We start from the raw sequence: 26,987 nt of genomic DNA, 5'->3' as shown, positions 1-26,987 counted from the left end.
AGAATCTCACTGTGTATCACCCATTGGTTTTGAACTTGTACTCTCCTGCCTTAGCCTTATGACTTCTGAGATTATAGTGATTTAACATGACATCTGAGATATCTGGTCCTGCACCTGTGTTTCACATGAGGTGTCAAATGTTGAATTCCCCACTTGTGGAATTACGTTTGTACCCAGAAACTTTTAGAGCATATTTGATTTTTGTTCTCCGGATTAGACATGTTCAACCTGTTGTTACTTTTATAGGTCATAATATATACCTTTAGAATAATTATAAAGACAATTTTTAGCCTCGTGTGAATAGATCCTTCTAACTGGAAAACCATTTCTAGTTTTATATATGACTTTTACATTATATTTTTTCTCCAACAGTTTAAATGGAAGTAAAGATTATTCCCTTTAGGATACTTTTGTATGACTCAAAAAGAAGACCATGTGATAGCACTTTCTGGAGAGATATATAAAGTTTGAATAAAATTACTTTATAAAATTTGTGTTCTTTGGGGCTGGGAATGTGGCTCAGTGGAAGAGTGCTTGCCTAGCATGTGTGAAGTCCTGGGTTCAATACCTCAGTACCACATAAACAGAAGAAGCTGGAAGTGGCACTGGCTCAAGTGGTAGAATGTTAGGCTTGAGTAAAGGATGCTCAGGGACAGTGCCCAGACCCTGAGTTCAAGCCCCGGGACTGGCAACAACAAGAATAACAACAACAACAAAAATGTGCTTTGTGATTTTTAAAACAAATGAACAGATTAAGTATACATTGAAGTGTATCATCTAAATATGAAAGATATATTTCAAGATGGTAAAAATTTACAAATCTCATTGGGAGAAATTAGAGATATGTTGTATTGAGAATTGCTTAACATTCATTTATTTATAATCGGCTGCAGGTTTCTGGGTATTTGACACTAACATAGTGAAGGATTCTAAAATACTGCTTGAAGTAATAAAATTCTTTGTACATTTACTTATTTGATAGGTTTTCTTGATGTAATGAAGGGAAGTACAATACCAGAATTTGCTTCTGACTAAAATCATTCATGTACATAGTATTATTTTGGTAATTGCTTATTTTTTAGTTTATACTAAAAGGTATTTTATATGGAAAACATAATTCACTTTGTAAGTTTTTCCACAGCTAATTCTCTGGACTTGTCTTTTCCTGGAGTGGCAAGAACAATAACATGTGAAAGGGAAACAACTTCTTTATTTTTGGAACTTTATTAATCTTTCCTAGAGAGCAGAGGTTTACAGAAGGTGTTCAGTTACATACCTATTTAGGATGTATTCTCAGTGACATGTTGTAGTTTCAGTATGATTTTGTAGTTTCTGTATGATTTTTCCGTAAGTAAGCCTCAGATTTGTAAATTGCCAAACGGATTTACAGCTCTTTAACCAATCCTTTCCTACTCTCTCCTTCCTTATTTGATTGCATATGTAGGCCTAGATGGGGCTAGTTGCAGGACTATGAAAGATATTGTCTGCTTAGTGCTTAGGGATTTTTATTCAGTCACATTGTAGTTTTGTGTTTTATCATTCCTTAAATACTGTTTGGAGGTAAAATCAGATGATAGTCTTAGACCCAAACATAAAAAATAATGTATTTTATTTGTTTGATTTGAAACTACATACCACATAAGCTAATGCCAAGGGCTATGTATTTCTTTATATTGAGAATGTCACATTGTAACTGACTTTAGCTAATTGCACAAAAGGACAAAAGCTTAAAGGGAGCAGACTGTTGCAAATGTAAAGAGTAACAAATCAGGCCTTGTGGCTCACAGTTAAAATTCTAGCTAATTGGGAGGTTGAAATTTGGGAGATTTCCTTTCAAGGACAGCCTAGGCATAATGTTGGGTGACTCAATGAAGTAAACACATGAATGGTGGCACATGCCCATCATCCCAGCTATTGCAGAAAGCATAAATAGGAGGCACGTAGGCAGGAAACAGATTGGAGGTACTCAGTCCAGGTACAGACCAAACAGTGAAGTTCTATCTAAAAAATAACCAGTACAAAAAGGGCTTAAGGCTCAGTGGTAAAGGGCTTGCCAAGCAAGTACAATAATAGAGTTCAAAGTCCATTATAACCTACAAGTAATAAGTAAAATAAAAAAAAAGAGTTAAAAAAGTGAAAGAACTTAATTTCAATTTAAGATACATCTGGATATGCTGCAATTGACTGTTTCTATTTCTTTCATGTTTTCCCCCCTAGAATTGGGGTTTGAACTTAGGGCTTCTTCACACTTGCTAGGAAGGCACTCTACTCTTGATCCATGCTTCTAATCTGACTTTTGCTGGTTGTTGGGAGCGGAGTCAAGCAAACTTTTCCTCATGGGCTTGTCTTTAACTGTGATCCTTCAGATCTTTGCCTCCTGAGTTTACTAGGACTACCTGCATGAGCCATCAGTATCTGGCTTATTTCTTAGTTTATTAATTCACCAAATATTAATTGAGTGACTTTCCTGTGCCGGGCTAGATTTAAATGATCATTTCTGGAAAACATTAATTGTTGATTAAACCACTGATAGTCTAGTAGAGGACATGTCAGTCTCACCATTTTTTAATCTTCTATCTAAATGAAGACATATCAGTTTGTCCAATGCTCATTTTATCATTAAACTAAATATCCATGCTTACTTAAAAATCAGTTTACTTTTTATTAGGAAATTATATACATGTAACACGCACTACTTGACAGTTTTGTGTGTGTTTGTGTGTGTGTCTTGGAGCTTGACCTCAGGGCTGAGGTAGTGTTGCTAAGCTGCTTTTGCTCAAGACTAGTGTTCTACCACTTGAGCCACAGCTCAGTTTGGGGTTTTTTTGGTGGTTAGGTGGAGATAAGAATCTCATGGACTTTCTTGCCTGGGGTGGCCTTGAACCTTGATCCTCAGATCTCAGCCTCTTGAGTAACTAGGATTACATGAGCCACCAGACCCTGGCTTGGCAGTCTAATTATTTTCTGCTGAGTAGACTTAAAATCTAACCCTCAATAGCATTCTGACATGTAAATAAACAAAAAAGGAGTAAAAACAATAAACAGGGGCTGGAGGGTGTTGACCAGTTGTTTCGCATGTTCCAGGTTCTTGATTTGATCTAAAATGAAGAAACAGAAACAAAAATTTTAAAAAAAATCGAAGTGAACAGTGTACGTTAATGAATACTTGGAAAAAAGGAGGAGTGTTGATTATAAGACTTTCAGGGTTTAAGTATTTGTACTTCGATAACTTGAAGATTGTCCCTTATGTGAGGCTTAGCCTGGGAGATTTTCTCATAGACCTGGCCTTTTAGGAAGTACTAGACTAGTGTGTGTGTGGTGGGGGGCGGGGGGTAGATTCAAGATGTATTTGAATGAACCATGTCCAGTTGTTCCAAAACTATTTATTGAAAAAGTTATTCTTCCATTGAATTGCCTTGCCATATTTGTATGCATATGTTTCCAGTTCTCTATTTGCCCCACAGATGTGTAATCCTCCTATATTGTCAAAAAAGCTTCGCTTATTGCAGGCACATTGTAAACCTTAGCATTGGGAAAATGGGGAATGATTTCTCCATTATACTTTCTTGGGAATTTTTAGATTAAGCTTGTTAATGTGTACAGAAATTTGCTGAGATTTGGATATGGATTTCATTAAAACTTGTCTCTTTAGGGAAAGCTTTGTTCCTAGCTTTCTGATGTATGAGTATAGTAGGTGTCTAGAAGTGTTTAGTTTGTTGTATTACATTTTGTGATCTTAATTTTATAGAATCATATACTTTTCAGGCTATGTATAAATATTTTATATTGTTTAAAGTAATTGTAACTATTTTTGTATTTTTATACTTTAGACCTGTTGTCATTATGCAGAAATTCAATTGATTTTTGTTTATAATGTATCCTGTGATCTTGCCAAATTCAGTTATTAATTCTGGAAAATTTTATTATTTTGGTAGATCCTTGGGATAGATAATAATGTCATCTGCAGATACAGTTTCATTGCAGATACTATACCCTTATTTTCTTTTTCTTGCCTTATTGCAGAAGCCAGAACTCTTAGTACTTTGTTTAAATAAGAGTGGTAAGGATAGATGTCAGTGCCTTATTTCTGATATTAAGTCTCTCCCCATTAGGTATGATGTCAAATATAGGCAAGTCTTCTTTATGATGTTGAAGAAGCCTCCTCTCTGTCTTAGTATGTTGATAATTTTTCATAAATGAGTGTTAAATTTAGTTGTGTTTTGTATCTGTTGATAATGATGGACTGTATGATTTTTCATTTTTAGCTTCTAGATTTGATAGACTGCATTGAATCCTTTTTTAATGTTGATGTATTCTTGCATAGCTGAAGCAAAACTGATACAGTTTTGTAGCTCTTTCTTTTTAAAATTTTATTGTTATTGTAAAGGTGATGTACAGAGGGGTTACAGTAACATAAGTCAGGTCATGAGTACATTTCTTTTTGTACAGTGTCACCTTTCCCTAGTTTTCTCCCAGTTTTTTTTCCCTTCCCGACCCTCTCTTCCATAAGTTATATAATTCAGTGTCAACATCACATCTCGTGATTATCACTGCACTTGTTCACCCTTTGTTCCATCATTTCTGTGTTCTCTCTTACCCTTGCCAAAACAGATAAACTTCTTAAAAATGTGTCTTTGAATTGTGCTTGCTAAAATTTTATTGAGAATTTTTGCATCTAAGCTAATAATAATGATTGTGGTTTTTTCCCTTTTATTTTGTTTTTATGTGTATCAGTGAAACACTGGCCCCATAAAATGAGTTAGATAGTAATTTTCTGTGTCTGGAAGAAAGTGCTCTAACTGTTGAGCCATGCTTCTAGCCTTGCTTTCTGCTGAATGAGATCCTACCTTCAAGCACATCTGGGTACAACTCATCTACATTGGCTTCCTGATAGCCAAGATAATAGGCATATGCTGCTACATCCAGCTCTTACTTGTGAAGATGTCTCCAGCTTCTCTGCCTGTTCTGGTTTGATCTTTGAGTCCCAAATGTTCAGCCTCCTAAGTAGCTAGGATTACAGATATGAGCCAATGGTGCAACGTAGCTTTAAATACTTCCTCTTTTACAGAAACAGAACTATACTGTCCTCACATGAAATTGTTGTAATCAAAATTTCCTTTTTTCCATGAAAAAGTAGTTTAGATTGGAAAGTGACTTATGGAACATTATTTTTATGGCCAATATTTTACCAAGTACCTGATCCTATTGCCTTTTTTTTGGTCAGTACTGGGATTTGAACTCAGTCTTTTGCTTGTTTGAGGCTTGTTCAATCAGCTGGTAGTGTACCATTTGAGCCCTACCCTAGCTCTGTTTTGTGTGTTTTTTTTTCTCCCTGTTGTGGGGCTTGAACTCTGGGCTGTCCCTGAGTTCTTCAGCTCAAAACTTTCTTTCTACCACTTCGAGCCACAGTACCACTTCTGGTTTTCTGGTGGTTAATTGGAGGCAAGAGGCTCATGGACTTTCCAGGATCCTTAGATCTCAGCCTCCTGAGTAGGTAGAATTACAGGTGTGAGCCACAGTGCACTTGGCACTTGGCCAGCCCTGTTTTTTTTCTTTTCTTCTTTCTTTTTTTTTCCTGAGGTTTTTTTTTTGTTTGTTTTTTGTTTTTGTTTTTGTTTTTTGCCAGTCCCATGGCTTTAACTCAGGCTCTGGGCACGGTCCCTGGCCTTTTTTTGTTCAGGGCTAGCACTCTGTGACATGAGACAGTGCCATTTCTAGCTTCTTCTTTGTATGTGGTGCTGAGAATTGAACCCAGGGTTTCATGTATGCTAGGCAAGCAGTCTAACACTAGGCCACATTCCCAGCTTGCTGATTATTTTGAAGATAGAATCTAGAGGACTTTTCTTCCCAGGACTTTTCTTTGAACTTTGATCCTTTGGTCTTAGTTGTTAGGGCCACAAGCTTGAGACACTGGGTCTGGGAGACTTAAAAGTGTTAGAAAAATGAAGATGTTAGTATTAAGTCATTAATACATAACTATTACTTCAAATATAAAATCATTATCTAAATTAACTTAGTTAATGAATTATATGACACTTTGCTGATTAACTTTGAGTAAATGTGAATTAAAAAACTAGAAAATAATTTGGAAATGGAATCAGTCCACTTAATTATAGAAATGTAGAAACAAGGTAGTGAGAGACATATTGGGTTGGTCAAGGTCATAATTGTAAACTGCCTTCCTGAGTTCAGACTCAGCCTATTAAGCCTATGACTTTTAATTAGGGAAGAACATTTGATCAAAAAATTATACAAATAACACATGTACATGTGCATATACATATATATATATATACACAATACGTGTGTATATGTAATATGCATTTTATGGATTTTTGTTCTGTTTTTGCCAGTCTTGGGGCTTCAAATCTGGCCTGGCTCTGTCTCTGAGCTTCTTTTTGCTCAAGGTCAGCGCTCTACCACTTGAGTCACAGTGCTACTTCCAGCTCTTTTAATCTTTTTTTTTTTTTTTTTTTTTTTTTTTCCAGTCCTAGGGCTTGAGCTCAGCATGGGCGCTGTCCCTGAGCTCTTCAGCTCAAAGCTAGTGCTCTACCACTTGAGCCACAGCCCAGATTCTGGCTTTTTTTGTGTATGTGGTACTGGATAATCAAACTCAGGGCTTGTGCATGCTAGGCAAGTACTCTACCAGTAAGCCACATCCCCAGCCCAACGTCCAGCTCTTTCTCAGTAGTTATATTAGAGTTAAGAGTGTCACGGACTTTCCTGCCCAAATTGGCATTTATGTTTGTTTGTCTGTCTATCTCTGCGCTTATGTACGTAGTCAAATTTTCTAAAATATGATATACACAGGATTGTATTCCCACGTTGTATTTCCTTAACAGACAAAATGAACACAAGGAAGCTGAAACATGTCTTTTATGACGGAAGATGAGGCTTAAGGGGAGGGAGCAAATGAATAAAGTAAGGAAAAGTGTGCAAATATACTCAGTAATATTCAATGTACATATGTGAAAATGGAACTAGATAACTGGGGGGCTTGGAAAGTTGCAATAGATGGGGGGGAGGTCAGAATGATGGAAAGGATGACTGACCAAGGTGCATTGTAGTCATAAGTTGACATGTTGACTTGAAACCTCTTTGTACAATTCTTTAAAAGTAATGAAATGGCCACTAGTTTATTTTTCATCTAGACTAGAAGGGGCAAATATGATATTGTTCCCCTTCTCATGTACTATAAAATCCTCTTAAGAAAATTTTTCAAAATCCTTCTCAGGTTGGGAGCCAGTGGCTCATTCCTGTAATCCTAGCTACTCACCAGGCTAAGATCTGAGGATTGCAGTTCAAAGCCAGCCTTGGTGACAAAGTCTGTGAGACTCTTTATCTCCAGTCAACCACCAGAAAATTGGAAGTGGCACTGTGGCACAAGTGGTAGAGGGCTAGCCTTTAGCTGAAGAGCTCAGGGATAGCACCCAGGCCTAGAGTTCAAGTCTCACAATCCACCCCCCACTCCCCCCCCCCCCAAAAAAAAAAGGAAATCCTTCTCAGTACAGTGCTACAGCTACTATTCATTGTTTGGAATTGAAATCAAAAGTGCAGCCTCTTTGATATTTCTGTAGCAGCATTTATCCATCCATCTCTCCCCTCCCCTCCCCTCCCCTCCCCTCCCCTCCCCTCCCCTCCCCTCCCCTCCCCTCCCCTCCCCTCCCCTCCTCCAGCCTCCTCTTTGTCAGTTTTAGTTTAAGGGGCTGTTTTATGCTTCAAGGACTCTCCTTTTGGAAATTTCAAATTACATACATATATATGAATTAAATAGCTGATAATTCATAAGTTCTTCTCTGCCTCAAAACAAAAGACAGGTTAGCTAGACTGTTAGGATTAATAATGACATTTTTTAAAGATGGAATAACAGGCTAAACACCTGTGGGCCTAATGTGGCATAGAACTGTGAATGGTTTTTATACTTAAAGTTGGAATTTTTTTTTAATATTTTGTGAGATTAAAATACATGAAATTTAATTTTTAGTGTCCATAAATAAAGTTTTATTGGAACATAACCATGTTCATTCATTTACTGTCTATGGATGCTTTTGTGCTTGCGCAGAGTTGAGTAGTTGCGACAGACCATATGGCCTGCAAAGCCTAAAATACTTACTGTCTGGACCTTTACAGAAAAAGTTTGCCATCTCTGTTTTAAGATAACAGTGTGGGCCGTAAATGCTTTTAGATTTTTTTTTTTTGTAAAGGAGGAAAGTTAGTTTGCTCATGTTTTGAAGAAGTTTCTGAAAACGGATAATTTCAAAAATTGCTACTGTTTTTATACAGATAAGTAGTAGTAGAAATTCTTCTTTTTAATAGAGTACAGTTGATATAGTTAGCGTAGTTTGTGTTACATCAGTTCATGCTGTTTTTTCTTCTGTAGTTAAGGGTAACTTCATGGCACCATTATTGCCAACTGATATTATCAGCGTATGGTAAGTACATTGTTCAAACATTTTGGTCTAAGGATTAACTTCGGCTCTTAAAACATAAGATCCCTAGTTAGTCTTTTCTTCTTGCTGTGACAAAACATAGCACAAAAAAATTACAATAGATTTTTGTTTTGCTTAAGATTCTAGAGGTTTCATTTGAATTAGTTGGCTGGTTCTATTGCTGTGTGCCTGAGGCAAGACTGAACACTATGTGGGGAAATATGGTGAAGTAAAGCCAGTCACCTCATTGTAGTTGGGAAAAGAAAGGCCAGTGACAAGGTATATCTGACAAGGTCTATCTTTCCAGGGTATATACCTAGTAACCTACTTCCTCTGGAAGTACCTTATTTCCTCCTAAAGCCAAGTTACATGAACTCATCATAGTATTTATCCATTGATTTAGATCAGAGCCCTCAGGATCCAGTCACTTCTCATTAGTGTCATCAGATGGGGAATAGATCTTCAACATGTCCCCCCCCCCCCCCCCCATAATATGCCTTTTACAGAACATTATAATTCAAACTACTATCCTGGTGGTGTGTGTGTGTGTGTGTGTGTGTGTGTGTGTGTGTGTGTGTGTGTGTGTTTGTGTGTGTGTGTATCGGTGGGTATCTGTGCACGTGTGCAAGCACTCATGCACATGCTACACCCACATGCTGATACTGGGGTTTGAATTTATGGCTTGGGCACGATGCCGTAGCTTTCTTGCTGAAGGCTGCCATTCAAACAGTTTCACCACAGTTCTACTTCTGGATTTGGTGGTTAATTAGAGATAAGAACTTCAGAGGCTTCTGCCTAGGCTGGCTGTGAATTGTAACCTACAGATCTCAACTCCCTGACTAGCTAGAATTACAGGCATGAGCCACCAGTGCCTACCTTTGCAAATTCAATTTTGCTATTGTTAAAAATATGTTCCGTCACTCCTGGCTTCAGTCCATTTTTAGAAATTTGTCTTCCAAGTATTCTCTCTCAGTGGCTTAAAAAAAATCTTTGCACCAGAGAAGAATAGATGTTATTTTAGTAAGGCAGAATTTATCAGTGTTTTCATTTGTAGTTTTTATATTTTGTATTATAAGAAATTTTTCATAAACCAGGATCAAAGTGATTTTCATGTGTTCTGTTGGAAGTTCAATAGTTTTAGGTTTTATTTTTAGATTTATAATACATTTACTTTTCTTTATGTTGACTGAAATAGGAGTTGAAGTTACTTTTTTTGGCATATGAATGCTCACTTATATCAGCATTAATTGTTAATGGGATTGAATTGCCTGGCAACTTTACTGTTTTTCTAGATGTTCTTGTTCTCCTATTGATGCACATGTCTGCCTTTTCATTAAAACAACTGTATTTGTTGTTAAAGTTTTTATAAGAAGCCTTAAAACCAGGAAGTATAAGTTCTTATTTGTACTTCTTTTCAGAATTATTTTGGGTGTTTTAGTTCCCTTAACATAATATCTTTAAATTTGGTTGCATTATAGAATCTGCTACTATTAATTAACTTTTTGTCTTTTTTGGTCCATAAATGCTTTTGTAACATCACACATAATTTATTCAGATTGTATTGGTTTGCTGAATTATATTGACCTTTTAAATATTGGTTCATTTATTTAATATTTGAAGGTAATATTTGTTAATATTACCACTAATCTCATCAGTGAATTCTTTATGGGGAAACTTGTCCTTAAGGTTTTCCAAAATTCTTATTTTTAGTGTATATATATATTTTGGCCAGTCCCAGGGCTTGAACTCTGGGTCTGGGTCCTGTACTTGAGCTGCTTTTTGTTCAAGGCTAGCATTCTACCATTTGAGTCACAGCGCTATTTCCAGATTTTTCTTTGTGTGTGGTACTAAGGATTTGAACCCAGGGCTTCATGAATGCTAGGGAAGCACAATCTACCACTAAGCCACATTCCTAACCTTTAGTATTTTTTTTTAACATGTATTAGTTGTGCAGAAGAATTTCTTTGTGATATGTTAACAAAGTAGGGTGTGATCGACTCCCTCTCCCAATATTCTCCCTAATTCCCCTTTCTTTTACATTTTTTTGGGGGAGGTAAATCATGAGTCTTGAAATCTGGGCCTGGGTGATGGCTCAAGGCTAGCGCTCTACCACTTGAGCCACAGTACTACTTCTGGTTTTCTGGTGGTTAATTGGAGATAAGAGTCTCACAGACTTTCCTGCCAGGACTGGCTTTGAACCGTGATCCTTATAGATATAAGATCAGCCTCCTGAGTAGCTAGGATTACAGGCATGAACCACTAAAATTTTAAAGTGGTTTCATTACTGTATTTTCAGACACAAATATCATACCTCCAGATTACTCCTTTTATTGCCCTCCCAATTTCTTTTTTAAAAATTACCTGATAACTTTTGTTGTTGTTCAGGTATTGGGGATTGAACTCAGAGCATGAGTGCTATCTCCTTTAGCTTTTTTCTCAAGACTAGAGCTCTCCTACTTAAGCTACAGCTCCACTTTGGCTTTTAGTGGTTAATTGGAGGTAAGTTCTAGAGATCTGTCTTCCTTGGGTTTGCTTGGAGTCTTGGTCCTTAGATCTCAGCCTCTTGAGTAGCTAAGATTACAGGTGTGAGCCATAAGGGTCTGGCTTTGAAAAGATAAATTTTATTATTGGCGCTGCCAATAATACTCAAGCTTTGCTTGAGTAAACTTTTGTGAACATGTCTGCCAGATTTCCAAGTCTGAATAGCAGTAGTTTGTTTAGTCTGCAATTCAATCACACAATGGCTTGCTCTTGAGGCAACTGTTATACTTTACTGTGCACAGTAGTGAAGAGAATTGTATTTGCTTGGTTTATATTTTGTCACATAAAATTTTGGAGTTTAGGGCTGGGAATGTGGCTTAGCGGTAGAGTGCTTGCCTAGCATGTACAAAGCCCTGGGTTTGATTCCTCAGTACCACATAAACAGAAAAAACCAGAAGTGGTGCTATGACTAGAGGTAGATTGCTAGCCTGAGCAAAAAAAAGCCAGGGACAGTGCTTAGGCCCTGAGTTCAAGCCCGAGGACTGGAAAAAAAATATATGGAGTTTACTAAATAAGAGTTGTGATTTAATAAAACTTAACAATTTCTGCTGTTTTTCATCAAGGTATTTTCTTAAGTGAAATGTAGCCGACACTGTCCAGTGAAATCTTGTGATAAAGATGTCGTCACTAGACTGTTAGGATTGTTTTTATACTTGAAGTACAGAAGTTAACCTGAAACATAAACCTAGGGTCAAAACACGCAGAAACAGTAAATTATTAACATTGTAGGACTACCTGAAATTGCTATCTTTGGAGATAATATCTTTAAGAATTGATAGAGCTATATTAAGTTGCTGTTTTATTATCTTATAGGTGCTATACTTGGTAGATCGGAAACTCAAGAGTGTCTTTTCTTTAATGCTAATTGGGAAAGAGACAGAACCAATCAAACTGGTGTTGAACCTTGTTATGGTGACAAAGATAAACGGCGACATTGTTTTGCTACCTGGAAGAACATTTCTGGTTCCATTGAAATAGTGAAACAAGGCTGTTGGCTAGATGATATCAACTGTTATGACAGGTAAGGACATATTTTACTTTATATGACAGTATTAATTTTTACTTTTTTTCCTTTTGAAATGGGAAAGATCAAAACATGGATTTTGGCTGGATTCCTGTAATCCTCGCTTCTTAGGAGGCAGATTTCAGGATATCAGTTCAAAGCTAGTCTGGGCAGGAAAGTCTATGAGACTCCTATCTCCAGTTAACCACCAGAAACCAGAAGTGGAACTGTGGCTCAAGTGGAAGAACGCTAGCCTTGAGCTGAAGAGTTCAGGGATATCACCCAGGCCCAGAGCTCAAGCCCCAGGACCAATGACAAAAAACAAAACAAAACAAAAAAACCCATGGATTTTCACATAGATGTTTCAAGATTTTTTTAAAGATAGAATTATGAAGATCGTAACAAGATGTGTGACAAGATATATATTTTAAAACAATAAGCATAGCATGTTTATGTATTATTCTTGATATATTTCTAATCTACTAAGTAGTGAGAACATGGATAAAATGACTTCCCCATTTTACTGGGATTATAAACTTTTATCCAATTAAAAATGCTTTCAAAGAAACTATATCTGTTGATAAAAAATATTATCCTCAAAGAGTAAAATTTAATTGTAGAATTTAATTTCTTTTCAGGTTCCTTCTTTATATATCTAGGAGAAATTGTTGTGGTTTTTTTTTATGTGTGTGTGGTTTTTTTTTTTTACTTTTTACCCCTCCCCTTTTTTCCCCTGAGAAGTAGTCCTTTGTTCTTTACTTGAACAGACTATTGTGTTTTCCTCTGTATGTGTGTGTGCCAGTGCCGAGACTTGAACTAGTGCAGTGCCTCAGTGCTATCCTTGAGCTTTGTTTCCTCAAGGCTAACCACTTGGGCCACAGCTCCACTTCTGGTTACTTTGAGGGGGGGGTGGATAGAGGGAGCTGGTTTATTGGAGATAAAAGTCTCATGGCTGGTTTGTACTGTGATCTGCAGATCTCAGCGTCCTGAAGCTAGGATTACTACAGGTGTGAGCCACTGGCACCTAGCTCTAGAGACATTTTAATTTGACATTAAGAATTACATCAGAGGGGCTGGGGATATAGCCTAGTGGCAAGAGTGCCTGCCTCGGATACATGAGGCCCTAGGTTCGATTCCCCAGCACCACATATACAGAAAACGGCCAGAAGCGGCGCTGTGGCTCAAGTGGCAGAGTGCTAGCCTTGAGCGGGAAGAAGCCAGGAACAGTGCTCAGGCCCTGAGTCCAAGGCCCAGGACTGGCCAAAAAAAAAAGAATTACATCAGAAGTAGTAGCCACTGTAGAAGTCATAATTTATCTAAAATATTTTAAGTTATTTTGCAGAATAAAATGCAGTGATAATGTTATTTTGACTACTTGTGATCTTTCTATAAGAATTTCCATAAATGTTGGACTTGATCACTTATTTTCTTGGGTCACTAGGGTTGGTGCTGAAAACTGGCAAAGTCCTGCAAAAGCCCTTATAACCAGGTATTTTATACCCCAAAAGTGGTGCTGTGTCAACCAAATATTAGATCAGAGCCTCAGTCAATTACTTGGAATCTGTGATATAGCCATAGGTGATTGATAGACACATTCAATAAGTGCTACAAATAGAATCATGTATACTTTTTTTAGGTGCTACTTCTTTAAATTTTTTTTTGTTATTATAACGGTGATGTACAGAAGGGTTACAGTTACACAAGTCAAAAGAATGCATTTCTTTTTAGACAGTGTCATTCCTTTCCTTGTTCTCTCCCAGTTTTTCCCTCCCATTCCCACCTATAAGTTGTATAGTTCATTTTCAACAGTATCCAGTGATTACCATTGCTGCATTTGTTCACCATTTGTCCGCCCATTTCTGTGTCTCCCCTTACATTCCAAAGACATAAATGAACAGAACAAAAAGGAAAGAAGACAAAAAGAACAAAACAAAAAATATCCTCTTTTTTTATTTCCTGGAGTTCACCTCAATAAATACCATTTTGTATGATTAGATGCACATAGGCATTGTGCCTTTCTGTTCCTCTCCTAAGAGTAAACTCCTTCGGCCTCACTATGTGTGAGTGCCTAGAGACCTGTATAATTTATTATGTCCTAGTATTATAGATTTAGCTTCCACATATGAGAGAAAACATGCACCATTTGTCTTTCTGAGCTGGGCTTACCTTGTCTAACATGATTTGTTCTAGGTCTATCCATTTCTCTCCAATTCCATATTATTCTTTATAATGGCTGTGTAAAATTCCATTGTGTATAGCTATGACTTCTTTTTTGATCTACTCATCTATTGTAGAGCATCTGGGCTGTTCCCACAACTTGGCTGTTGTGAATAGTGTTAGCTACTACATTTTTTATAAGATATTAAGTACATCCACTCATATATAAATAAGTGTGTGTATATAGTGTACAATCAAGATTTGGATTCATCTTGGTTTAAAATAGTGTGTGTGTATGTACGCACACTTGTGTGCTTGCTGGTCTTATTGAAATCAGAGCCTGGGAACTGACCCCTAGCTTTTATTTGCCCAAGGATAGTGCTCTACCATTTGAGGCCCACTTCCAGCCTTTTTGGTGGTTAATTGGAGATCCATATACTTTCCTACCTGGGCTGTCTTCCTCAGATCTCAGCCTCTTGAAGCTAGGATTACAGATGCCCAGCTTTTTATTTTATTTTTCATTTTCTTTTAATGCAGATGGATTCTCTTGTTTTGTTTTTGACGACTGGGCTTTCTCTGAACTGAGATTCTCAGGATCGTAGCCTCCTGATAGGGATCACAGGTGTGAGACACTGGACTCTGGCACTTTTTCTCCCTGTTTTTGATCATAAAAGCTACTATGCTTGTTACCTAGCCAGAATTTTAATTCTCTGAGACTCAGGTATTCCTTGAAACAGATAGTGGAGGTCTGTAGAGTGTACTGTTTAGTGTAAATGCTCAATTTTAGGGTGATATTTTACTATAGTACTTGTGTTTCTTCTGATATAAAAGTATGTGAATTTTATTTTAATGTTCTAAATTTGACTGAAAACCAAATAGTAAAGGTAGTAGGAGAAAGAGAAATAAGAGGAATAAATGGTAGTGTGTGGAAGAAAACATTATTAAAACTTGCATTTGGGGCTGGGAATCTGGCTCAGCGGAAGAGTGCCTGCCTGGAGAGCACAAGGCCTCGAGTTCGGTCCCCAGCTCTGGGAAAAAAAAAGAAAATAAAACTATAAAACTTGCATTTATTTGTCTGTTTATATTTTCCTAAGTAGATATTAGAATAGATCATGTTTGAAAGTTTGATTTTGCTGAAAGTCATTTTTTAAAAAATTCCTTGGGCTTTTCACTTTCAGAGTTAACCCGAGCTATGTTTTTATGATAATAATTGTTACTTTTTATGCCAGTCCTGGGACTTGAACTCAGGGCCTGGATACTGTCCCTCACTTTCATGTTTGAGGCTAGCAAGTTATCCCTACTTCCAGCTATGAATTTTCCTACCAGGTCTGGCTTTATTTAGATCTTGATCCTTGTATCTCAGCCTTCTGAGTAGTTATAATGAGCCATATTATTGTTAAACATTATCACTAAAGTTCAGTAATAGAAATATTTTTAACTCTACTCAGTGTTTATAAACAGTAAAAGATTGATCTTAAAATATAGGTATAACTTTCTTAGTGGCTGGTTAGGCTTTCTTCTAGAAGTTTTCTGTGTTTCATTGTGGTGAGTGGGCATACTAGGATTTGTATTCAGGGCCTTGAGCCTCCTAGGCAGACACTTGACTACTCATTGCTTATTATCTGCACCCTTTTTTTCTTAAAGTTATTTTTTCAAAGAGGGTCTCATGTTTTACACCTTGGCCAGATCTAGACTGAAGTCTTCCTAATCTACCTGCATAGCTGAGTTGACAGTTGCAGGCAACCACACATCCAGCTTTTCATGATTGAGATCTTGTCTTGCAGACTTCTTCTTTTTTTTTTTTTTTAACATTTGGTTGAAATGAGTTCTGGCAAACTTTTGGCCTGGACTGGCCTTGAGTTTTAATCTTCCGGATCTCAGCTCCCTGACTAGCTAGGATTATAGGTATGAACCACGGTGTTAAATTCATGTCTTTGGTCCTGTATAAAGGACTGCTTTTTTTTTTTCTTTCTTTTTTTTTTTTTTTTTTAAAGGATTTTTAAAGTTCAACCGTACTCTAATCAGTTTGAATTACTAGGTTCTGTATGTTTGTCATCCTTGTTCATTATGTTCAGGAAATTTAAATTTGTGATTATAAAACAAGCTGGTTTGGGTCTCAATGTTATGATATTGTATCAGTTATTCTGTGTGTGTATGTGTGTATGTGTGTGTATGAGTACACATGCTTACTTATATAGTTTTTAGTTCATTTGTTTGTTTTTGCAGTACTAGAGATTGAACCCAGGGCCACAAGCATGCTAGGCAATCACTTTGCTACTGATGCATATCTCAAGTCCTTAGTTTTCAGTTTTCATGAAATGAAAGAGCTGTATTCTGTGAAAAACAGCATTCCTAAACCAAATTGCCTCATTGACTTTGTGTTCCTCTTCAAGCTTTTCTAATAATAAATAAATAAATGGCTACCTTAGATTGCTTTTTAAAAACCACACTAAAGCAATAATACCAAGGAGTGATTATTATGTTTATTGTACTTTAGTTTTCTGATGAGACTTAGTAACAATAATCTAGGAATATTTGGCTTTTAGGAAGTGATTATTATAAAGTAATAAAAATCTTAAAAATAAATGCAAATGACTTATTATTTTGTCTCTGAGAAGAAAATCACCTATTGTAGGGTCTGTATAATGCTGATTTTAATTATTTTTGCTTTGTTTATAGGACTGATTGTATAGAGAAAAAAGACAGCCCTGAAGTATATTTTTGTTGCTGTGAAGGCAATATGTGTAATGAAAAGTTTTCTTATTTTCCGGAAATGGAGATAACACAGCGTAAGTTCACAAGGAAGATATTTGTAGGTTATAGTAGTAGATTGAAAGGAAATTATTATTCTGTTGCTGGAATAATTTACTAATATTTCTTTATTCTGTTGGGTTTTTTTTTTCAGAAACTTTGACACTATAGTGTTAACAGTAGAATTTTTGTGTACCAACTCCTTTTCCTTTTCCTTTTCCACAGCCACCTCAAATCCCGTTACACCTAAGCCGCCCTATTACAACATCCTGCTCTATTCTCTGGTGCCACTTATGTTAATTGCGGGAATTGTCATTTGTGCATTTTGGGTGTATAGGCATCACAAGATGGCCTACCCTCCTGTGCTTGTTCCAACTCAAGTAAGTTATTGGCTCATAGTTTGTACTGTCTTACATTTTACATTTTCAAAGAGATGGAACTCTCTGTGTGGAATTCTGTAGGTTGGTAGCAAATTATTTTCCTTTGGAGTTAAATTTAGTGCTTATTGTCCTGAGAACTATAGATAATTTTACAATTATTATTTGTTATGTCTTGAACTGTCTTCAAACTTGAGGTAGAGTAGAGTAAAGGCTATTCCCATTCCTATTCTCTGGAGAGTTTTACTTTCCTTTTAATACACCTAAGTATGAGATATACCTGCTTTGCTTTTGAGAAGCAATTAGTCATAAAGAAAAAGTAATATATTTTTCTCTTTTCCACTTTTTACTCTTCAGTTTCTGTGACTTTCTGAAGACTCCTTGTTAAAATATCTTTTTAGTCATAAGGATGGGCTTAGGGAGGTAACTAAGACAGTAGGAAAAACAGAAATTTAGGTTTCAGAAATATATACTCATAGAAATGTTTTTGGGAAAAGGAATAGAGCAACAACAAGTCTTATTATGTGTTGTTGGTAGTTTAGTGTGCTTTTTTTTGTTTCCAGCCTATAAACTATGTTTTTTAAAAATGTTCTTGAGCTTCCATGTACCTCACCCTAAATATTTCTGAAAACAGAGGTGTGGTAGGTAATTAAATGCACTACATTTTCCTTATTCTCTGTCATGTGGACAGTTGGCACTGGGCCAGTTCTTTGCAGGGACTTTAATGGAAGTAGTTAATATTCTTCAAGTCAAGAAAAGCTGATAAATTTTGGTAATACTTAAGACATTTCTAAATCTTAAGTTTTTACTGTGGTTTTTTTTCAGTCTTAAAATCAGGTTACATTGCCCCCCGAATCTCTTAGATCAACTTCAGTCTTAGATTTCCTCAGTTTACCTTAGGTTTGTGATATGATAGAAACAAGGAGTACACATTTCAGTAAATTAGTTAAGGTATTCATAAAATGAGCTTTTCAACAGTATTATGTTTTATAAGAGTAATTTGTGTTCCATATTCATACAAAAGTGTGGGTAAGACATTTTTAAAGGGCTTCATAGCCTATATTTCAGACCACTTTCTTTAGAAATGCTATCAAATTCAAGGTTTTAACACATTTCAAAAAGGAAAGAAGCCACTACTGTTTGTAAATACACTGAGATCTTTGATGAGTGGTCATCTATGAGTTTTAGATATTTGTTGCTATTGCTAATAGGATTGCATATGGTTATTTAGTACTTGCATTTCTGTCATAAAATTAAAATTTTTTTGATGGAGTAAGTTTCCACAGTCAAGGTTTGTTATGAAAAATACAAGGCAAAGCTGACTGTGTGCTTTCCTTCTGTCATAAACAACGATGTGGAAAAAGAGGCATTGCCATTAATGTGGAACTTCACTTTTGCTTCTCATTGAGAAACAGTGTACTTTTATACTGTAAGTCTCATTCTTGGTAAGAAGCTTATACAAACTGAATTATTCAAGACTACTAGTAGCCATCATATTACAGATACTTAGTTTTATCCTTCACTTAAAAATAATGATAATTACATAAACACTACTCAACTTTTAAATGCTTGTTCTTAGGTATTAAATACCTAAATTATATAAAAATTCAAAAATCCTATAAATACTTAGAAATAAATTCTAATGGCTTCCACATTGTGAGACTGTTATCTAAGATATTCTTTGAGATTTGTGTACAATAAATACAAAAATTCACGGATCATATCCATAAAATTATAGAATGGTGCTTATCACATGTTCTTAATAAGCTTTCTAGTTGATTCTAGTGGTCCACCAGGAATGGAAAGCAGTGGTTTAATTTTACCTCACAAGACTCTGTATGTAGATTAAGTATATTTGTAAATTGAGATGTAGCAAAGCTTATAAATGTCACAGTGGGAATCTGAACCAAGATCCTTCTGACACTGAAACTTTGCCTGAAGTGCGTATTCTTTGCTTTTCCTGTCTTCTTAGAAAACAGACGCCTCTGGTATTTCAGATATTACACTTAGCCTTACTACCATCTCAAGAACATTGTATAGTCTAATTTATTTTTCTACTTTTAGATACTGAATAGTTTGTCTAACTACTAAAATGAGCAGTAACATCATCTCACATTAACATCTTACAAAGGACCAAAGGAAAGTAAATCTAGGACATATAGAACTTTTTATTTGTGTGTTTTACTTTGAAAAGTTGATTTAGCACATTTTACAAATAGGCTTTTAAATATATGATTATGTTATAGCCAAAATTTCTGGGTTTTTGGTTTGATTCTGTCAGTGCCTGCTACTTGAGCTAGGAATATTGGATATGGGTGATATAATACACACCTCATATTCATGTCCCCATATTCTAAGTTTAATTTCATGGCTAGCTAGATAAAGATCTTGCATTCTTACCATGGATTTCTGAAAATATTTTTCTTCATACCCTTTTAAATGCTTTAGGATGTTAATATAATATTTGTCTCTTAGGGAAACTTCAAATCATTTGTTGAAGGCTGATTTGTAAATATCTGGTCTGTCATACGACATCATGATAAACAAGCTGATCCTGGAAATTAAATGGTGTTTTTTGTTTGTTTGTTCTTAATCCCTAAACAGTTATTTAGAATATTTTCTGATTTCTTTAGCATTTCTATCTTGAAAAATTAATATATTGAAATATTAAAATCTGGCCTTCTAAGTATGTTTGTTTTATAATAAAATATTTATTGTAAAATCTAGTACAGTTAAAGGTATAGAAAAGGCAGTTAGCTTTTTTAAAAAAAAATTGAAGCCATTTGTATTTCTTTGTAACTCATTTTAACTACTCTTTCTATCATTATCTCATGGTATCACTTCCTTTCCAATCTTCAAGCATTAGAGACAAGTCTGGAGGTATGGCTAAAGTGGTAGAATGCTAGCTGCCAGCCAAGGAAGCTGAGCAGACACCAGAACCTGAGTTCAGACGTTTGTGACACACACACACACACACACACACACACACACACACAGACACACACACACACACGACACTAAGTCTGTTTTTAGCCCTGTTATTTGTCATGGCTTGTTCATTCATCTTTTTATCTTTACTGATCCTGTTGTAATTAAGAACATTATTATATATGAAGATGAGATGATTTCTATAATTTCAGAGTTGGTTTTCTTGCTTTCACGTCTCTTTTTTCATCTGTATTATTGCTAGAAAAACATTTTATGTTTATGATTTTGTTGCTTCTTCTGCTAAAAATATATGGATCCCAGTCATCCATAGCAAAGGGTACAAAGTTTGGAGCATGGCATGTAGTATTCTCTGTCTTCTATGATTCGAATGAATAACTCAAAAAGGTTGATAGTAATTTGTATATATATTCCGTTCACCCACTAGATTATAAGCCCCGGAAGAGAAAGTATATGCTCTAATCAGTGCTGTATTTTATGTAATGTGTGTCTATAATAACCATCCTGTAAGTGCTGTATTGCCAAGCTGAGTTGGTTGTATGTGGATGTAGAGATAGCAATATCACCAGGCATTCCTTTAATAAACATTCAGGTACTTCAAGGCTTTGCTTTGAGAGAAATCTTGAGTCTGATTTTTTTGGCATATAAAAGCAATTGAGTATTTCAGGTTTTCATAGGAGCATGATATTGTTAAATTCCTTTGATAATCACAGATTGAAGAAGCACCCTATCTATGTACATTACCTAGGTAATTTTTCTTTTGCCTATGCTGAAACTATCTTTCCACATCTAGGCAGATGCTCATGTAATACAGATTAAGTGAACTGGATGCAAACTGGTTTTTCTAGTGACTGTGAGTCATGAATATGAGGGAAGCAATGGACTCTATTATTGAAAGTCTTAACTCTGGTTAGAGTTAATGTGGTTTCAGTAAGTGTTTGCATTGCTTTCATAACTGTGTTTGAGCTCACATTTCCTGCTTATGAGATCTATATTTATGTTGATAAAAATACCACTTGATAAAAAAGTGAATTTTAGATGCTGCAAATGACCTATCTTCAACAAAATATGAAGTAGTTTGTTTTTTTCAATTTTAAAGGCTGTATAAGTGGTACCTTAGTATTATAGCACTAATCTTTTGAAAATGGCATCAGCCTCTTTAGTTCTTCCATCATGACAGTTCGTCTAAGTATTGATTTGATAGGGACTAAGGGCTTCCAAATGTTTGGGCAGAGTTGGACATACAAAATAATATGGCTGACATTAATATTAAGAAAGCAGTATGTTGTCATTCCATGTTATGTCAAATTATTATCCACTGAGAAGCAAACTCATTTGTGAAAATATTTTACAGAATTTTCTGCTTCAACCTGAATATGCACGTACTTCCATTTAAAATTTATAAGGTACTGAAAGGTTAAGATAACATTGTTCAACCTAATTTAAGAAAGTAGTCTTCTGATTTGGGGGAGAATACATGGGATATACACTAAATTTTATTGATGTGTTTAATATATGAATGTTAAATTACACTTAAAAATAAATATGTAATATTCATAGACGCACATCTTGAAATAGGTTGATTGCAAGTGGCTGGGGTTTATTAACATATATCTCTTTTGCTGATATCTGCTCCCCCTCTTTCTTGCTGGTACTAGCACTCAAAGTCAGAATCTAGTGCCCTCTGACAGCTTTCTTGCTCAAGGCTAATGTTCTATCATTTGAGCCATGTCTCCTGCTCAGCTTTTTATAATTTTGGGGATAGTCTCACAGACTTTTCTACCTGGGCTGAATTTGAACTGTGATCTTCTGGATCCTTGTCTCCTTAATGGTAGGTAGTATTATAGACATGATTACCACCAGTACTACTTAGCCACTACCCCCTTTTTTTTGTAACTCCTCTACTTAAAACAGTTATAAATACATGTCTGTTGTTTTAAGATGTCAGAAATAAGAGAAAAATTATTTCCTTTCTCTTCCTCACTTTTCTGAAATAGTAAGTTTTGATAGCTTGCTGAAAACCCTTAGATAGGTTTATCTTAATTGTCCAAATAGATACTTTTCCCCATTTATACACTATGGAATGTTCCACAATTGAAGTTAACAGTATACAGGGGATAGCTTTCTATGGTGACATGTTTAATCTACCTCCTTTCATTAAGTGGTGCATTTGAAAATGAAATTTGGTTGAGTGATAATTGTTTTACTTAGGAAGTACGAAAATTAATTGTTTTGGTAGAAATTATGTACTTTTAAGGTGTATGAAGTGTTATCAATTTCAAGTTTGCATAAGTTTCTGCTAGGAAGAGAATCTACATTTTAGAAATACTTAGCCTTTTTTATCATGCTTAAAATACAATGCAATTTTTCTTAAACTTAAAAAAATACATATATATATATATTTATTTTTTTTTTGCCAGTCCTGGGCTTGAACGTATGGCCTGCATGCTGTCCTTGAGTTTTTTTGCTTAGGGCTAGCACTCTACCATTTGCACCACACTTCTACTTTCAGTTTTTTGCTGTTTAACTGAAGATTAGATTCTCATAGACTTTCCTTTTCAGGCTGGTTTTGTACTGTAGTCCTCAGATGCAACCCCCTGAGTACCTAAGAGCTACCAGCGCCCAGCTAAGAATCTTTTTTAAAAAAATGTGGTTTTACTTTTATCTATATTTTTAGTGTGTGTGTCTAAGAAATAGTACAGAGCTGCTATAGGTGTTATTCCGTTGTGATTGTTTTGTATTGATAACCCAAATTACAACTTCCTTTAGAATATATTTCTAAGAGCCGAAAGAAGTTTGATAAATTTGGATGCAGATTGACAAAAATTGCTTTCATTAGCCATAAAGTTATTTTATTTGCAAATGCTCAGACAGGACTACTTGGATATAAGCTAAAATTTCATGTCCAAAAGCAAAAAGCAAGAAAACAAAAACATGTAGTTTTATCAACAGTTTAAAACATATTAAAGCTTTATAGTACAATTAATCAGAATTCCTTATTTCTAAAAGTGATTTGAATTTTGAATATTGAGCTTAGTTTTTGTTTGGCCTGTGCCAGGCCTCATTTGCCAGTTTATAGATATAATTGATGTATATAAACCAGAGTACTTACTCTTTTCTTATCTGGTAAGGAAATGGTAAGTCAGGAGGAGTTGAGTTTACTTTTGCTCTGTCATCTGCATTTCCTGGGTCTCTTTCTAGATCTTTTCCATCACTCCTAGTTATTTTATCACTGTCTTTTATTTTTCCTATTAATTTGAAACAGCAGAAATGGGAAAAGTACAGTCCTTAGGTGAATCAAGTGCTTTGGAAGTGTTACCGATTATTTTTCTGTTTTTGTTTAACCTCACCTAATACTGAGTGCCCATTTTGTGAATATATAGCAAAAGTGGCACATGAACAATCCTTGCTAGCCCTTTTGGAACCCCCAGTTAACATGTAGGCAAAGTAAAAATAAGTTAGTTTTGTATTTTAGCTCAGAAGTGAAGAATAAGCAGTATTTTGGAGTTGCTTCAATACTTTTTGGTAAGAGTGGAAGAAAGGAAGAAATGTCTAGTTACAGTTTTATTTGAGAGAACTTTATCTGGGTGTTTGGCTAAAGTTAAATGCACAGCGAAGTGTTAGCTGTGATTGCCAACAGAGTAACATGTTCAGAATTGAACTCAGAGGAGCATTTTTTTTATTAGAACTTGTTGATAAAAATAGTTTGAAATTAGTGTAATAAAGTATTTCATTTTGAATTCTATATAAAACAATTCAGAGCACTTTACACATGTTAACTGAATATCCCATGATAATCTGTTTTATCAAGTCCATTTTATAGAAAATAGTGAGGCACACTCCTCAGCAAAGGGACTTGACAAGACTTCCCCCTTCTGAGTGGCAAAGTCAGGGCATTTAATTAGAATTATTCTTCCACGATTGAAAGGCTTAGTTCAATAAGTAATTATATTGAGTCCACAAAAAGCTAAAGTAGGACAAAGTAATCGGTGTATAGTTGAGTATGTGTAGTCTGGTGGAAAACATGTAGCTTATCATATCAGTTTATATATGTATAACATGATAATTTTTATTTTTTCATCTTTAGCTATAACATACAAATGCCAAAAAAATTATTCTTCTGTAATCTTAGTAAATTTGATGCTTTTAAATAGCAAACAAAAGGGTAATGGACATGTTTCCATCTCTTTCAGACTTTCAACCTCAGTAATGGCTACTTTGAGGTGCTGTTTCTTAGGGAACCTGTCCAGAATCTTCATTTCTTCTATGATGATCTTGTTTTGTTTTGTTTTTATGGTGATCTTGTATTGCTTTTAGGAGGAGTAAAATTGGAGAAATAATAGGAATTAGGACATATGAAAAGGAACCTTGGAGATCTAATTAGAATCATGGCTATGCATTTGACAGTATCAATATTGTTGATATATTAATGTAGTTCGGAAATGTCTACCTTGACATACATTATATTATTTCTTCCTAGATTTTATTTGTATTCTTCTGGACTATTACTTAAAAATGAATACATATTTTTTTCAAAATGAAAGGTAATTAGATGGATAGGAAGAGATAGATTCTGAATTTTCAGTTTGCATATACTTTGGATAATGGGTTCTAATCCTTCCTGATAGTCCTGAGCTGTTGGGTAGGAAGACTGTCTGTCCATCTGTCGATCCATCTCTGTCTGTCTTTCTAAAGTATACGTATCTTTGAATGAATAGTAAAGAAAATTTGTAGTACATATTATATAAATATTTATGTATACTATATAAGCAAAAATCTATATTGCTTTTTTTCTCATTCTGTATTTGGCTGGCTATGGTTGGCATAGTTGCATCCTTTTAATAATTCCTTTATTTTTTATTGTTAAGGTGATATACAGAGGAATTACAGTTATATAGGTAGGGTACATTTCTTTTTTTAAATTTAATTTTATTGTCAAGGTGATTTACAGTTATTATGTAAGGTACCCAGTACAAGAGTCTCTTTCTAGGTAGATTCCTATGTATTTTAGATCTGCACATCTGCCCACCAAGCTCCACTTAGATATCTCAAAGCACTTACTACGTAAAAGGTAATGATTATGTCTCCCAAACTTAGTTTTTAATAAATGAAACAACCATCCATTTGGTTGCATAAATTGGAAATCTAGAATGTGTTCCAATACTGTTTATCACCTCACTAGTCTCCCTCTTGTACCATATTTTTACATAGCATCCTTCTCAGGGAAATTTTTTCTTATCTGCCAGTGTAAGTCAGATATCTATAGATGCTGAAGATACTGAATTTCTTTTTATTTCCCTTGGTTTATAATTAATGCATTCATTAGCAAGTCATTGATTAGTTTTTCAGCTTTGAGTTGATAGCCTTGTTAGTAAATGCCTGACACAAGGTACTCATTAAACATTTTTTTAATGAACAAATGAATTAATGGAGAAATAATCTTCATTCTTTGCTATTTAGCTGTATTTTTTTTCCTACTTAAGGGATATGTAGCAAGTCTCTAATCCTGAAACTAATTACCTACCATTAATGTACTTACTTGATTTCTATTGTTACTTACAGTTGTGGTACATGATATTCAAAATTACACTTTTCATTTTGTGAATCCAAACTGATCTGTTTTGTTTTTATCAGTTTGTATATTTAAGTGAAAATTTTAGGGGGGATATTATAGTTCACTTTTCTTGAATTGTCACATAATTATGCATTGAGGCCTGTTGTAGTTGTCTATTGTTTAACTTTGGTTATTTTACTTATTCTGTTTTTGTTTTTGTTTTTTGCCAGTCCTGGAGCTTGAACTCAGGGCCTGAACACTGTCCCTGGCTTCTTTTTGCTCAGGGCTAGCACTTTACCACTTGAGCCACAGCGCTATTTCCGGCTTTTTCTATGTATGTGGTGCTGAGGAATCGAACCCTGGGCTTCATGTATACGAGGCGAGCACTTTACCACTAGGCCATATTCCGAGCCCCCATTTTGCTTATTCTGAAGTTAATCAATTAAATATATTCACCAAGATACACTTTTGAAAATATTTGTTCATTTCAGTGAATTAATGTATTTATGTATTGACCCTTCTTGTTTGTCACATTAAGTCTTAGTTTCATCTTTGTTTTGCTTGGGTCATTTTATAGCTTATTCTAAAGTTTATTTATTTGGAAGTATATGGAACAAAGATGATTTTTTTTTTAAAGATTAAAGGTACCAACACTTAGGTGTGTTGGTACAGTGGCATCTTTGTCTCTCAAAGCATCTATGTGTGAACAAGATCCAGTGGTCACTGAATCTGGGGAAACCATAGTCTAGTTTATGAGTTGGTATGCATTTCTTTTCAGGGATGAATATTTACTCTGGAATACTGACATAGAATTAAATCAGCCTTTTGGTTGTGTTATAAATAATCTTAGGTCATGATCATAAGGGGAAAATAAGGAAGAGATCAACAATTGGTATAGATGAGTTGTCTTTATTTTTTGGTGACAATATTGTTCTTTGTAGAAGTATTTAAGAAACTTTGGAAACCAGGATTTATTATGTATTTGAAGGAATTCTCAAGCCTCCTTGACATTTGATATTTCTCAATATAAAATTAAAGTCCTTATCTACTTGGAGATGATTGGGAAAGGAAAATATTCCATGTTAGTATTTAATTTTCCTCAGACTGTGATAAATATGAATGGATACTCATTCCCAGGGCACCAGTGCTTATGCAGCAATTGCATAATTTCTGAATTTGTAGTTAGGTTTGTGCAAAAATCATTTTTTGAGTTGCTAACATTCTTAAGA

At 35.2% G+C, this 26,987-nt stretch overlaps 1 protein-coding gene across 2 annotated transcripts in view; it reads left to right on the top strand.

Annotated features, from left to right (window-relative positions):
• The window catches only part of Acvr2a (activin A receptor type 2A), a 90,290-nt gene that overhangs the window by 42,020 nt on the left and 21,283 nt on the right, over positions 1–26,987 (top strand). Inside the window, exons 1-4 of one of the 2 annotated variants that reach the window (XM_048345511.1) lie at positions 10,810–10,814; positions 11,784–11,991; positions 16,810–16,919; positions 17,107–17,261. In XM_048345511.1, coding sequence (XP_048201468.1) covers positions 16,871–16,919; positions 17,107–17,261 — 204 coding nt within the window. In that variant the 5' untranslated portion in view covers positions 10,810–10,814; positions 11,784–11,991; positions 16,810–16,870. Of the gene's footprint in view, positions 1–10,809; positions 10,815–11,783; positions 11,992–16,809; positions 16,920–17,106; positions 17,262–26,987 lie in introns of those variants that run through there. The other variant, XM_048345510.1, reaches the window with a different exon arrangement.

The sequence above is a fragment of the Perognathus longimembris genome, chromosome 4 (genome assembly GCF_023159225.1).
Source record: "Perognathus longimembris pacificus isolate PPM17 chromosome 4, ASM2315922v1, whole genome shotgun sequence".
NCBI lineage: Eukaryota > Metazoa > Chordata > Mammalia > Rodentia > Heteromyidae > Perognathus > Perognathus longimembris.
This window is presented reverse-complemented; position numbering and strand designations above follow the sequence as displayed.